The sequence below is a fragment of the Rana temporaria genome, chromosome 1, assembly GCF_905171775.1.
Source record: "Rana temporaria chromosome 1, aRanTem1.1, whole genome shotgun sequence".
Taxonomy (NCBI): domain Eukaryota; kingdom Metazoa; phylum Chordata; class Amphibia; order Anura; family Ranidae; genus Rana; species Rana temporaria.
Window position 1 is genome coordinate 317,959,109 of NC_053489.1, and position 13,445 is coordinate 317,972,553.

A 13,445-nucleotide genomic window follows, 5' to 3' on the forward strand; every position below is an offset into this window, starting at 1 on the left:
GCTGAGAGGACCATATCCGTTAAGGACTGGATCCACAGACTCTCCGCTTGGGAGGCAGAGAACGGTTCTTCTATAGTAGATTCTTCAATCTCTGAACCCTCTAGGTTCTGGTCCAATTGATCCTCTTGAGATTCTAATTCCTCCGGGGAGAGAATCTCAGCATCCGAGGATACATACTTAGGCGATCGGGATCTAGTCCGTTTTCTGCCTGGAATAGACTTAGCAATCAAGGTTGCCAATCTTTCTTCTAGCCCACCCAGGGTGACGGCTAGCATTTCCTCTGTGACGAACACAGGGTTGGGTAGATTAGGGCCAGCCAAAGCACCAAACCCCCCTAATGGCTCATCCAAGGCGACCACCTCTGGTTTATCAGGTGAGGACAGAACTGGCATAGCCTGACTAAGATCCTCAGAATCAGAGGGGGAACCCTTCTGTTTTTTAGCATTTTTTGCACCTTTTGATCCCGAGCCTTTGGGAGCCATGATACAATACCGAGGTACTCCGTGTACAACAACTGACTGTTGTAGCAAGGAGATAATACAATATGGCTAGGGTAACAATAGGAATCCCTAATGCCCTAAGAAAAACAAAAACAGTATGCCTTTTTTTTTTTTTAAACAATACTGCCCCACAGGACTGCCAGTATCCACAAACTGCTGAAAAAGGGAATTTTAGGCTTAATGAAAACAAGGTCTTTAGGGAGCAAGCTCCAGACCCGCAGTAGCCTTTTACGCCACGGGGTGCCGCTGTGTCTCCTCGGCACGCCGCCGCTCTGTGTCCTTCTCTCAGCACTTCAGCCCTGTACTGAGCTGAAGATAACAGCGAGGAGGGAACGCCCCTTCCTCTGACGCTGCCTGACGCTCCCCACCTCCCCCGCACGGCGCGCATATACCACGAGCACGAGCGCGCGTACCCGGCAGGGAGAGGAGCCATGCAACGCTGGAGGAGGCTCCATGAGGACACTGAAGGCTCTGACGCTGCCTGACCTAAACGGCCCCCGGCCGGGTAGCATGGACAGGGAGACATGCGTTTGGGGGAAGGATAGACCATCCTGTCTTACACAGACATAGTGGAGCAAAAGGTTGCCAATGCAGAGCATACTTAGGCTAACCCCCCAAGATCTCCCCTGGAGCGCCTGCTGTCTAACCAAGTCCCGCAGGCCCCCCTCTTACCTTCTCCATGCCGCAGGACTTTTTGCATAGCAAGTGGTCCAAACTTCACCCCTCTCCGTGGGTAGTGTACTAGACCTTCAGGTACTGGGGTCCTGGGAAGGAACCCTCTGCCCTGGACCTATACAGCACAGTCCTGGGCCCAGGGTTCAGCCCTCTGGAGAGAAGCATTATAGGCAAAAAACCCACGACTTGGGGCTTGGGTACTGTCCACTTTGGCTCTGAGGCACCTTGGACAGATCCGGTTAGCCTGCCTTGGTCCCAAGGACGTGGAGGCAAAGCTATCTCGTGACCTACACCTAAGACACTGGTGAAAAAACTGAGGTACTCCCTCTATGGAAGGGGGTTATATAGGGAGGGGACTTCCTGTCTGAGGTTGCCAGTGTCCATCACCTGAAGGTAGACTCTATAACCCGTATAGTAATGACTATGCCGCTCTGTGTCCCGTGATGTACGATAAATAAATAAATTCTAGAAACTTCTCACCTTTGCCTTTTGTTTTATGGTTATGCAGGACCATGCCCCCTCAGGAGAGATTTAAAATGTCATGAAAATGGTCAGTTTGCTTGTTATAAGCCTACAATTACCGGTGAAAGGGAGGGGGGTGGGTTATGGGTAAAATGGGTACCCTAAATGCTAAAATGACATTGTCTTGAGAATAATGGCTGCAATTGCTGGCTCTCTTTTGAAACCATGTGCTGCCTGGATGTACCTGGCTTCAGTACTTTTCAGTCATAGACTGTTGGAAAGCAACATGGTTTAAGATCATAGTTCTGGAATTTACAGTCAAAGCTTTGTAGCATATTAGAATCTGCATAACAAAAAGGGCTTGTCTCCAGCCCACCTGGTGTGGCTATACACTTCAAAGAGAGAAGGAATACCTTGGCATTATCTGATTGGACAGGAGGCAAGTGGGGGTGGTTATGGGTCAGGGGAATGAATGTTAAAAGCACATACCGAAGAGTAAGAGTTCTCTTGTCCCTTTCTGTTCCTGGCATGTGCATGTGAGCCTTTAGGCTCGTTGTCTTTTGCCATCCAGAACCAGCTGATGAAACCATGTGTGACAAGTATCTTTGATGTTCTTTGTTATATATGTTGTAGATATTTGCTGTTAGTATATGATACTCCTATTTTTAAGGAAATAAATGTAACATTGTTTACTGAGCAAATGTGTCTGTCTTTATAGCTAACATTATATCATTAGGCCTAGCATACTCTGGTAGACTAGCTAATTATCGGCGTAGACAACTCAATCCATTTATGCAATCGATAGAGGGAATCCGTAAACACCTATCGGGATAATAATTATATAGGTTATTTAGTTTATATTTATTGGCCTTGTATATTGCAGCATTTACTTCATAAACCCAGAAAAAGTATGCTGTAAATGGGTTTCAAAAAAGTGTTTAAGATTTTGTAAAAGGTTAACGTCTGTAAGGAACACCACCTTATAAGTAAGGGTGGACAGCAGAAAATCTCTGATGGGTTCAAAAGATGGTTATTGAAGTGTGAAGAAAACCATATTTAGAATGCAAAGAGTAAAAAAAAAAACAGAGAGAGCCACATGGTAAACACCCTGAACCAAGGTTTTAGTTGAAGAATGGGACGCCAGTGGTCTCCAGGACAAGATAACCAGCGCAGAGACCTTAATAAAGCTGAGGGCAACATGTTGGTCAAGACCCAACTGTAGGGACAGGTGCATTTGTCCTAAGGAAAACTTAATAGGGTGAAAGCCATGGGCCTCACACCATGTGAAGTATACCTTCAACATTCAGTGAAAGACCTTACTAGAAGTAGAAATCTAGCTTTAAGCATTGTGGGAATGACCACTTTACAGATGCACATGTACTTCAAAGTCAGCCCTTGAGACAGAATATCTAGGTCATCTGGAAGAGCCCATGGTGCGCTCACCAACAGTCTAACCAGGTCCAAACTGGAGCAATGAGGGAAAACTGAAATGCCCTCAGTCTAAAACCTGTGAAACAGATAAGGAAGAAGCGTCAAGGGAGAAAGGGTAGAGTTAAGGTTGCACTGATCCTATGGAACCACCAGAGCATCCACTACAGCAGTGATCTCCAAATTACGTCCCTCCAGCTGTTGCGGAACTACATGTCCCATGAGGCATTGTAAAACTCTGAGGCCCCGTACACACGTCCGAGGAACTCGACGTGCCAAACACATCGAGTTCCTCGTCGAGTTCAGTGTGGAAGCCGCCGAGATCTCGGCGGGCCGACTTTCCTCACTGAACAACGAGGAAATAGAGAACATGTTCTCTTTTCGGCCCGACGAGTTCCTCGTCGGCTTCCTCGCTGAAAAGTGTACACACGACCGAGTTTCTCGGCAGAATCCAGCTCCGACCGAGTTTCTGGCTGAATTCTGCCGAGAAACTCGGTCGTGTGTACGGGGCCTGACATTCACAGACATGACTAGGCATGAGGGGAATTGTAGTTCCTGAACAACTCGAGGGCCATAGTTTGGAGACCCCTGCACTAGATGATCCGTGTACCTGGAGACAAACGGCAGACAAGGCTGGAATGTTCAGGATCTGATCAACCTCTATTGCTGCAGTGAGACTTTTTGTTCCTCCCTCATGGTTAATGTAAACTACTTCAGTAACATTGTCTGAATCCAGATCAGTCTGGTCCACTGTTGCAGAGACAGCCAAATAGCCTGAAACTCAGAGAAGTTCATCTAGAAACAAGATTTCTCCAATCTCAAAGTATCCTGTTATTCACATTAAGCCCAGGACGACTCCACAGCCAAACAAACTGTCATCTGTCATGATGATCTTTTAAAGGATCGTAAAGACTTTCGTTCTTCCAGAGCCGAATTCCTGACTCACCAGGCCTGACACAACCTGGTCCTCAGTGCTAGACGAATCCACGTGTCCACCGACAAGACTGACTTGTCCCATGTCAAAGAAAGAATGTTAAAGAGGTTTGAACTGAAACTGGGCAAAATGGACTGCTTCAAAAAGGAGAGTACCCTCAGACCTAGAACTCGCATGCAAAAGCAGAAAGTCTGATGACTCCTGTACGAGTCTGTTTTTGGAGAGTAAGAAGTGTCTCCCATGGATGAACTCTGGCTTAAATTGTGTTTAGGACTAGACTCAAATACTCCAAGTAATTAATAATAATTTGGACGAGCACCAATGAGGCAGCTTCCTGACGACGCATTAAATTGCGAAATGCATAGAGGCTGCGGGGCCATTGCCAGCTCGTCATGTCCAGTCTGAGTATAACGAGGCTGGGAACGCAGGCGACAAAGTGAGGCATCACACGTGCGGACCAGGACATACTCGTACATTTGTATACTCCTATTTATGGCTGGATTAGCTCAGTGCCGGCTCCCAGGCACTTTTACATGTGAGTGGAATAACTATATATGTTTTAATCATAATAAATTCTTTCATATACTACACCATGATAGTCTTTTATATGTTACATGAGTGGATATAGAACGAGACTACAGCCAAAGCATTGGGAGTGATTGCTGATAAACCTGAGAGAATGAGTGGTTATCCATATGAACCAAAGGCAGATTTCTGGGTCCATCTGGTGAGTGGCCATTTTATCCGGTGACAGTGTAGGCACTATTTGCGGTGAAGGTGGAAACATAGCTGGGCATCACTGCAAGAAATTATCTATTAAGGACTTTCTTAGCACATATACATATATATTTTTTTATTTTATATTTTTTTGTATAAAATACATTTTCTTGCTTTCTTGGGGCACATTCAAGCTGTGGATTGTAACAGTAGCATATTTGAATAGACGTCACTTATATCCTGTGGGTTTCGTGCACTTTCCAAATGCAGGAGTTTTGGTGAGCTTTCAAAAAGTGCACCACACCCACAGGGTAGAATAAAAGTCTATGGCAAAGCGCAGCTAACCCAGTAAAGTCGCAGATGCACTGCGCTGCACCCGTGGTGCAAGTTAACCTCAGCACATCGTATAAAAGCAGCCTTATAGGGGGCTCAGAACAGTAAATGTTTATTTACTGTTGTAGTTTGGGGGGGATGGTAAAACCTCATCGCATTTAGCTGCAGTGGCCAGGGATTTACATATGTCAAAGCCACAGCAGGAGTTATATGCCCTGTCATGGTTGGTGGGTGTAGCAGCTGCTAAGGACGACCCATTCAAGTGAATGAGGTCGCTCTGCAAATGCCCTGCAACCTTGTGAAATACAGCAAACAATAAGTTAAAGCAGGTAGCGTTGTGTTGCTTTCTCACCACCTACTTTAACCCCTTGTACCCCGCAGAAGCATGCAGTTGCAGGGCACTTGCAGAGTGGCCCCATTTACTGGTTGCAATTGGCAGGCAGTATTAGCCACCAAAAGCAACAGGGGTTTTTATACGGAATGTGTACACCTTTGGCTGCTGCCTTTAGGGGCAGTAAAACTGCAACTCAACTGCAGGGTTTTACCACCCCGAACTTTGTGTGTGAATAAGCCTTAAGGGTGCCGCTGCCGAATGCAAATAAAGGGCTCGTTCACAAGTGTAGCAGGCACTGCTGTTTCTCTGAAAAGCAATCCGAGTGTGTTTGACAGGTGGTAAGGAAGCAATATGTTGCCTTCTTCCCACCCGATTTAAACCCATGATTGCCGTGCAATGCACTTGATTGTGACACATTAGTAAGGCAATTAGAGGTTTATAGATCAGGTGTGAGGAGGCGACACAGCGTCGGTTATCTTGGACTTCTCCCATGTTGTTCAGGTAGATCTCCACCTCTTTAAAGTTGCCTACCCCTGCCCTAAATCCTCCTATTTCCACTTTGGTAGCTGGGCATCACTGCAAGAAATTATCTATTAAGGACTTTCTTAGCACATATACATATATATTTTTTTATTTTATATTTTTTTGTATAAAATACATTTTCTTGCTTTCTTGGGGCACATTCAAGCTGTGGATTGTAACAGTAGCATATTTGAATAGACGTCACTTATATCCTGTGGGTTTCGTGCACTTTCCAAATGCAGGAGTTTTGGTGCGCTTTCAAAAAGTGCACCACACCCACAGGGTAGAATAAAAGTCTATGGCAAAGCGCAGCTAACCCAGTAAAGTCGCAGATGCACTGCGCTGCACCCGTGGTGCAAGTTAACCTCAGCACATCAGTATAAAAGCAGCCTTATAGGGGGCTCAGAACAGTTGCTACCACAACTGTGCAGAAGGAACAAAAGCACAATTGAACTCTGGCTAGGTCTTGCTATAACTTTGGAATATTTTTTAGCTGCTCACAATAAGAACACGTTTACCTCTGCCTGCATATATCTCGGATAGTTGCCGCTTTTGCAACAGTTTTCTCCCACTGGGTTTCTTTGCCAGTTGATAAACACTGGGAATCAGCAACAGCAATTAGCTTCTGGAGCTCTGGATAGACTCTGTCCTGGAACAAAATTTGCACAGTAGATTACTCTAGACTTTAATTACCAAAGTTCCAGCGAGAAGAAATGTCTCAGAAAATTTGTATCACCCCACAGAAAACTGATTCTCGCTTCAGTTTTCTCAACACTATGAGAGAATGGAAGAGAGAATAATGGCAACACAGACTGCTTGAGGCAGTCATCTCAGACAATGATGTGATCCAGAAACGACACTTCATGTCTAAAACACAAACATCTGAATTATTTTTTATCACCAATTGTTAATTACACATAATAATTGTGGGTTACAACGTAGTATAGAGTTACATTTGGTTGGTTTTAAACGTACTCACATTTTACTGGAGAGTTCAAAGCAGTGAAAGGAAGGCACAACCGACAAAGAAAAGGAAGAGTACCAAGAGGCATTGAGTTGAGGGGGAACTTGGCTACTTAAAGCGGAGTTCCTGTTTAAATATAAATACAAATACTGTCGCTGCTGACTTTTACTATAAGGACACTTACCTGTCCAGGTATTCCGCGATGTCGCCCCCTAGCCGATTCGCCCATTGGCTTCAGGTGCAGGCACCGGCATTCTTACTAAAGCCTGTTTCATACTGTGCATGCATAATTTGCACTGCGCTTTCCGAATGGTGCCACTGTCTTCTGGGACCTGTGTCTCCCAGAAGGCAGAGGAGGGGAAGGATGAGAGGCCAGAGATTTCATAGATTGCTGCATCATTGTGTTGTGATATTACCCGGAAGTGGGTACCTGGTTTTGACAAGGTATCCCCCCCCCCCCCCCAAAAAAAGTGCCAAATGTAGCAGTGGAGGGTGCGAACAAGTTGAGCCTCCACTTTTGGGTGGAGCTCCACTTTAATTCTAGTACCATTGTATCCAAGGGAGTTTGTGTTTATAACTTAACTGGGTGTCTGCTTAGTTGAGGTAAGAGGTGAAGAAGAAAATATTAGTCAGTAGAAGAAGAATTTACTAATAGTCCCACTCATTTATACTTTTCATTATATATACAGAGAGAAGTAATGGATAAAACAAGTTGGCCCAAGACAGAGTAAAATAACATACACACATACAGATTTTTCTCCATTAATTTGCTATAAAATGTGATGTGATCCACAAGTCACAGCAATATAGAAACACAATGGCCCAGATTCAGAAAGCAATTGCGCCTGTGTAACCATAGGTTACACGGCGCAATTGCTGACTTGCTCCGATGTAACGAGTGCTCCCGATTCAGGAACCTCGTTACACCGGCTGCAGCCTAAAATCTGCGCGGCATAAGGCTCTTATGCCTCGTAGATTTTAGGCTGCATTCTTGCGGGGGCCGCTCCCATTGTGTATCAGCGTGTAGTATGCAAATTGCATACTACCACTGATTCACAAGCTTGCGCGGGCCCCGCGCAAGCCAGGTACGGAGTTTCCGTACGGCTACTTTAGCGCAAGGCTGCCCCTTCTAATAGTAGGGGCAGCCAATGCTAAAGTATAGCCGGCCTTCCTGCGCCGTGAAATTTGAATTTCATGGCGTTTGTGTAAGTGAAACGTGAATGGCGCTGGACGCCATTCACGTTCACTTTGAAGCAAATGACGTCCTTGCGACGTCATTTGCCGCAATGCACGTCGGGAAAGTTTCCCGACGGAGCATGCGCTGTACGCTCGGCGCGGGAGCGCACCTAATTTAAATGATTCCCGCCCCCGGCGGGATCATTTAACTTGCGCGCGCGCTTACGCCAAATTTGCCGGCGCGCCCTCGCAGTTCACGGCAGCTACTGCTCCGTGAATCGAGGGCAGCGCAAAATATTTGCGGGGGCGCAGGGCAAAATTGTTGCCCTGCTCCCCCGCAAATATCGCGCAAGCTATGCTGAATCTGGGCCAATATATTTAGGCTGGTAACACATAAACCATTCTAATTCCTTTACTGAACACACCCCTTAAACATCCGGAGTGCTGGAAGAAATCGTAAGTGAACTCTTGGGGCAAGTTCACTCCATAGAAACGCAGTCCAAATGCGTTCCAGATACTGCATTTTTCCCCCTATTTTTTCTTAACCTTAAATAAGGACATGTGTGTTCCAGTGCATTCTTCTTCTTTTTTTTTTTTTTTGGACCATGTCAGACTCCAACCATAGCAAGAGACTTGCTCATGATTTCATGTAATCATAAATATTGTCTCTACTTCAGTGTCGCATCATTTGTGGTTGTATACTATTTTATATATTTATCTTTTACTTCATTTATTCTTTTTTTTTTCCCTTTCATTTGATCATTTTGGTTGTCCTATGCCATCTTGAGATACATTCATAGTTAATTTCAATTGTATTCATATCAGTTGCGGTGTTATGTACGGATGCTATTATTCTTTCGACTTGTTGATCCTCAAATTTCTTGCTTATTTCTGTTTCCCATTTCGCTATAAAATAGGGTTTTCCCTGTAGCTCTGATTCTGTCAGGATTTGATATACTCTTGATATCACGTGCTTTACTGGGGTTTGCGTAGAGCACAGTTTTTCTAGTGGAGTTAATTTCTTTTCATCTCTTAATGGTGTGTGTCATGTTACATGATATTATTTTATTATGTACTGTCTCTTTAATGTCTATCTAGTTTGTCTCTTGTGGCATTCCGTAGTTTCCATGCTGCTCAGTCTCCTCCCCCTCTTTTCTGTATCAGTCATTTTAATGCTGTAATTCATGTGACCTGTATGTATCTTCTACCTGGATGGAAGAATCGTTCTTTTACCTGTTGTAACTTGCATTCTACGGATCATACGACGAATAAACATCGCCAGATCTTCTTTCATGTGAGTTGTGACTGAGTAAGCTATCTGGAAAGGTGATTTGGGATGGATAATCTCTTCAGGGCAATGAGCTCCATGTGCTACTGAAAACCACATTCATAGCCTTTGCAGCCGATTCAGAATAGTGTGGGTATTGAATTTATCAGATGTTTTAGTTGTAGATATTTCCAGTAGTTGATATCACACCTGTTTTTCTCTTTTATCTCCAAGAGTGTTTTTATCTTTCCCTGTTCTGTAATGTCCTTTATTTGTGCAGCCCCCATTTTATTTCCCAACCGTGTCTCTTTCCCCGTTATAAAAAAATTAGTTTCCGTGAGTGATATTAAAGGTGAATTGTAGATCCATTTATTCTGTTTGTTTGTTTTCAAATCCCAAACTTTAAAAAAATTATTGGTTAGTCCGTGGGTGTCTATGTCCAACACTCTATACTTTTGTGGTATCTATACATTTTTGTGAAGTGCTGTTTTACTTATGATATTTTCCATTCAAATCCATTTTTTTTCATTCTCTTTGTGTTTATTTCCCCATTCTACCATTCGTGTGATGATCGTGGCCTTATAATATCTCTTTATATCCGGTGCTGCTAATCCTCTGTGTTTTTTTCCTCTTGTTAGTGTTCCAAAATTTACTCTTCGTTTCTTGTTTTCCCATATATATTTTATCAACATTGTTTTAATAGTCTTGAAGAAACTCTGAGGGATTTCTATGGATAACATCTGGAATTTATATGTTATTTTTTGGAGGGTAACCATCTTAAAGCGGATGTGCCACTAAAAAAACATATTAAAAGCCAGCAGCTACAAATACTGCAGCTGCTGACTTTTAATATAAGGACACTTACCTGTCCTGGAGTCCAGCGGTGATCGCAGCAGATGACGAGCCGATCGCTCGTCACCCTGCGCTCCGGCTTCACTGCCCGGTTCCCTACGGCGCATGCGCGAGTCGCGCTGCGCCCGCCGATTGGCTCCCGCTGTGTGCTGGGAGCCGAGTGTTCCCAGCATACAACGGGGGACGGACGGGAAACGAGGAAAAAAAACGTCTTTTGCCCGTATCGTAGGGCCGGAAGTGGGTGCAGATATCTGTCTGTAGACAGGTATCTGCACCCCCCTCCCCCCTGAAAGGTGTCAAATGTGACACCGGAGGGGGGGAGGGTGCCGATCAGCGGGACTCCACTTTAGAGTGGAGATCCGCTTTAAAAGCATTTATCCTTCCCAACCATGAAAGAGCTCTTGTTGTATTCTTTTTTAAATCTGTTTTTATCTCGTTTAACAGAGGGATACAATTGGCAAGATACAGACCGTCTACTGTAGATGTCAATTTAACCCCCAGATAAGTTAACTCTCCTCTCACCCACGTGTATGAATAATGTTTTTGCAAAGCAAGTTCTTTTTTCTCCACTCCTAAATTTAGAATTTCTGTTTTTATGGGATTTATTTTAAAATTCGAAAGTTCTCCATACTTTTTTATTTCCTTGGCTATGTTCGACAAGGTCTCCCTTGGGTTAGTTATATACATTAAAATATCATCGGCATATGCCGCTATCTTGTGTTCTTCTTTGCCTATTCTTGCCCCCTCTATTTTGGGATTATTTCGCAGAGTTGCCAAAAAAGGTTCCAGCGTTAATATATATAGAATTGGCAAGAGCGGGCACCCTTGTCTGGAACCATTATACATTTCAAAGGGAGATGACAATTTACCATTAACCTTGACCATCGCCGTTGGTCTACTGTACAGATTTTGTATCCAGTGTCTGATTTTAGGTCCCATCCCCAGATGTTGGAGCGTTTCCATCATAAATCCCCAGTCTACCCTGTCAAATGCTTTCTCGGCATCTATTGACAGGAGTAGAACTGGGGATTTTACGCTCTTGTTTTCCTGCAATAGTAATATAGTTTTCAGACTGTTATCTCTGCCTTCTCGTCCGGGTATAAACCCGGTCTGGTCTGGGTCTACCAATTCGGGCATTAGGTCCTTTAGTCGGGTGGCTAGAATTTTTGCGTATAGTTTTGTGTCAGTATTTAATAATGCTATAGGCCTGTAACTAGAACATAATGTCTTGTCTTTCCCAAGTTTTGGTATTATAGTGATGTGGGCCAATAAAGATTCGTGTCACATTTCCTCTTCTCCTATTTGGTTAAAGTAGTCACATAGTCTCGGGATCAGTTGGTTCTGAATTTTTTTATAATATTTGATGGTGAACCCATCTGGTCCGGGGTCCGGGGTTTTTCCCAGTGGGTGTTTCTTTTAATGCTCCTATAATTTCTTCCTGTGTAATCCCTGCTTCCAAGGCTATCAGACGTTCTTCTTGTATTTTTGGCAGTTTTGCATTCTTTAAATATTCTTGCGTTTTATCTTTCAGCTTCTCCTTCCCCTTATGTGTATCTTCCTTTCTAATTGCATATAATGCACTATAATATGTTTGAAATGCTGTTGCAATATCAGCGGTTTTATTCACCATTTCACCTCTTCCATTCTTTATCTTCTCTATATAGTTTAGTGACTTATTGCACTTTAGCATTTTTGCAAGGTGTTTTCCAGGCTTGTTTCCTCCTTTATATCTGTCCTTTCTGATTCTATTGAACTCCCTTCTTGATTGCCAACGGTCACATTTGCTTGTGTCCCTAACCAAACTATCAAGCCATCAAATGACTGGTGTCATAACGGATCACATGTCCACCACCATGCAGTTGCAGATCAAACAGAAGCAGCTTCCTTGACTGTAAAGGATAGGAGTTTTTAATTCCGCTTTAAGGGTGTCTACAAACTTGGCAGTGCCTAAAAAAGTAAAGCAACTGAGCATGTGCAGAGCAGAGCGAGACAGTGTATTACTGGATTTTATATAGTCTATAGACTTATTTTTAATGTTTTATATAGCTATACCTGTAAAAGGTGCCAACCTGAAGTGATCTAGCAGGACCTACTTTTCTGACTAAAGTTTCACTTTAAAATGTTTAGGTGTTTTATCAATGTAGCTGTAAACCACACCTCCCAACTCATTTCATTAATTGGACTCCAGGTGTGCAAACTACTGACTCTAATTAACGTTCGTTTAAGTAATTAGTCTATGGGTTTGCTTACTTTTTCCTTCAGCAGTGTGAATGTTTATTGGGTGTGTTCCATAGAGACACAAGAAATAAGATTTTTTTTGTGTGCTACCAGATGAGGAGCAGAACACATTGTATGGCAAATTACTGCAGAAAACCAGTTAATTCCAAGAGGTGCACCTACTTTTTCTTGCTTACATATATACAAAATCTTTTTGTAACCCACACTGGTACAATGATTGCCGTAATTGTTTGGTATTTTCAGACTTTTACTTTAAACCAAGTTTTTTACATTAGTCAAGTTGCTAACATTTATCCTGGAACAGAACATTGAAAAAGAAGAAATCAAAAGATAACTCATCACATGTAAACCAGTCCAACAAGAATGTATTAATGCCACCAAATATTAGCATAATATTACAAACAGGATTTATGATCTATATCACAAGCTGCCTGATATTTATGTTGGCTAGTAAAATGTACAATAGTAAAATAAACATGAAAGAAAGTTTCAGCGTCCTTAGTGAACATCAGCATACTCTTAATACCTGTTTCTCCCACAAAGTTGTCATAAGGCGCATGACAACTGGTTGAAGCTTTGATGTGCTGCCAATCATCTGCAAGGATCGAAGGATCTGAGGCACACATACCTATGGGTTAAGAATGATACTGTATTATTATTCCATGTAATCTTGGAATGTCAATTTACTGTGAGGATTGGGCTTAATGAATAAACCTACCACCCAGATGATTTGCATAGCTGCTGTTACAACATTTACTTTGTGCCCCACCTGTTTTATTCTTGAATTTTTTTTTAAAGAAAAACTGCTTGCCTAGTTCTGAATCTGCAAGATTTGCAGGAAACGCAGCGATCCGTTCGCATTTTCTACACTGCATGCAAATCACATTGCCCTTGCAATCTGCTGTGGGTGACGATACAAAGTTAACAACATCCAATCGCAGGTTGAAAATGGAGTGCGCTTGCCTGCACCATATTGCATGGTACAAAAAAATCAGTTTGCGATGCATCTCAAAAAAGGTGCATGCACTGCGATTTGAGCCCAT

General features: G+C 43.2%; 1 protein-coding gene across 1 annotated transcript in view; it reads right to left on the minus strand.

The window, feature by feature from the left end:
- FOCAD (focadhesin) overlaps positions 1-13,445 on the minus strand; it is a 268,287-nt gene that overhangs the window by 157,597 nt on the left and 97,245 nt on the right. Inside the window, exons 13-14 of the mRNA XM_040359573.1 lie at positions 12,929-13,030; positions 6,424-6,554 (exon numbers count right to left, since the gene is read on the minus strand). Of these exons, the coding sequence (XP_040215507.1) occupies positions 6,424-6,554; positions 12,929-13,030 (233 nt within the window). The remainder of the gene's footprint in view (positions 1-6,423; positions 6,555-12,928; positions 13,031-13,445) is intronic.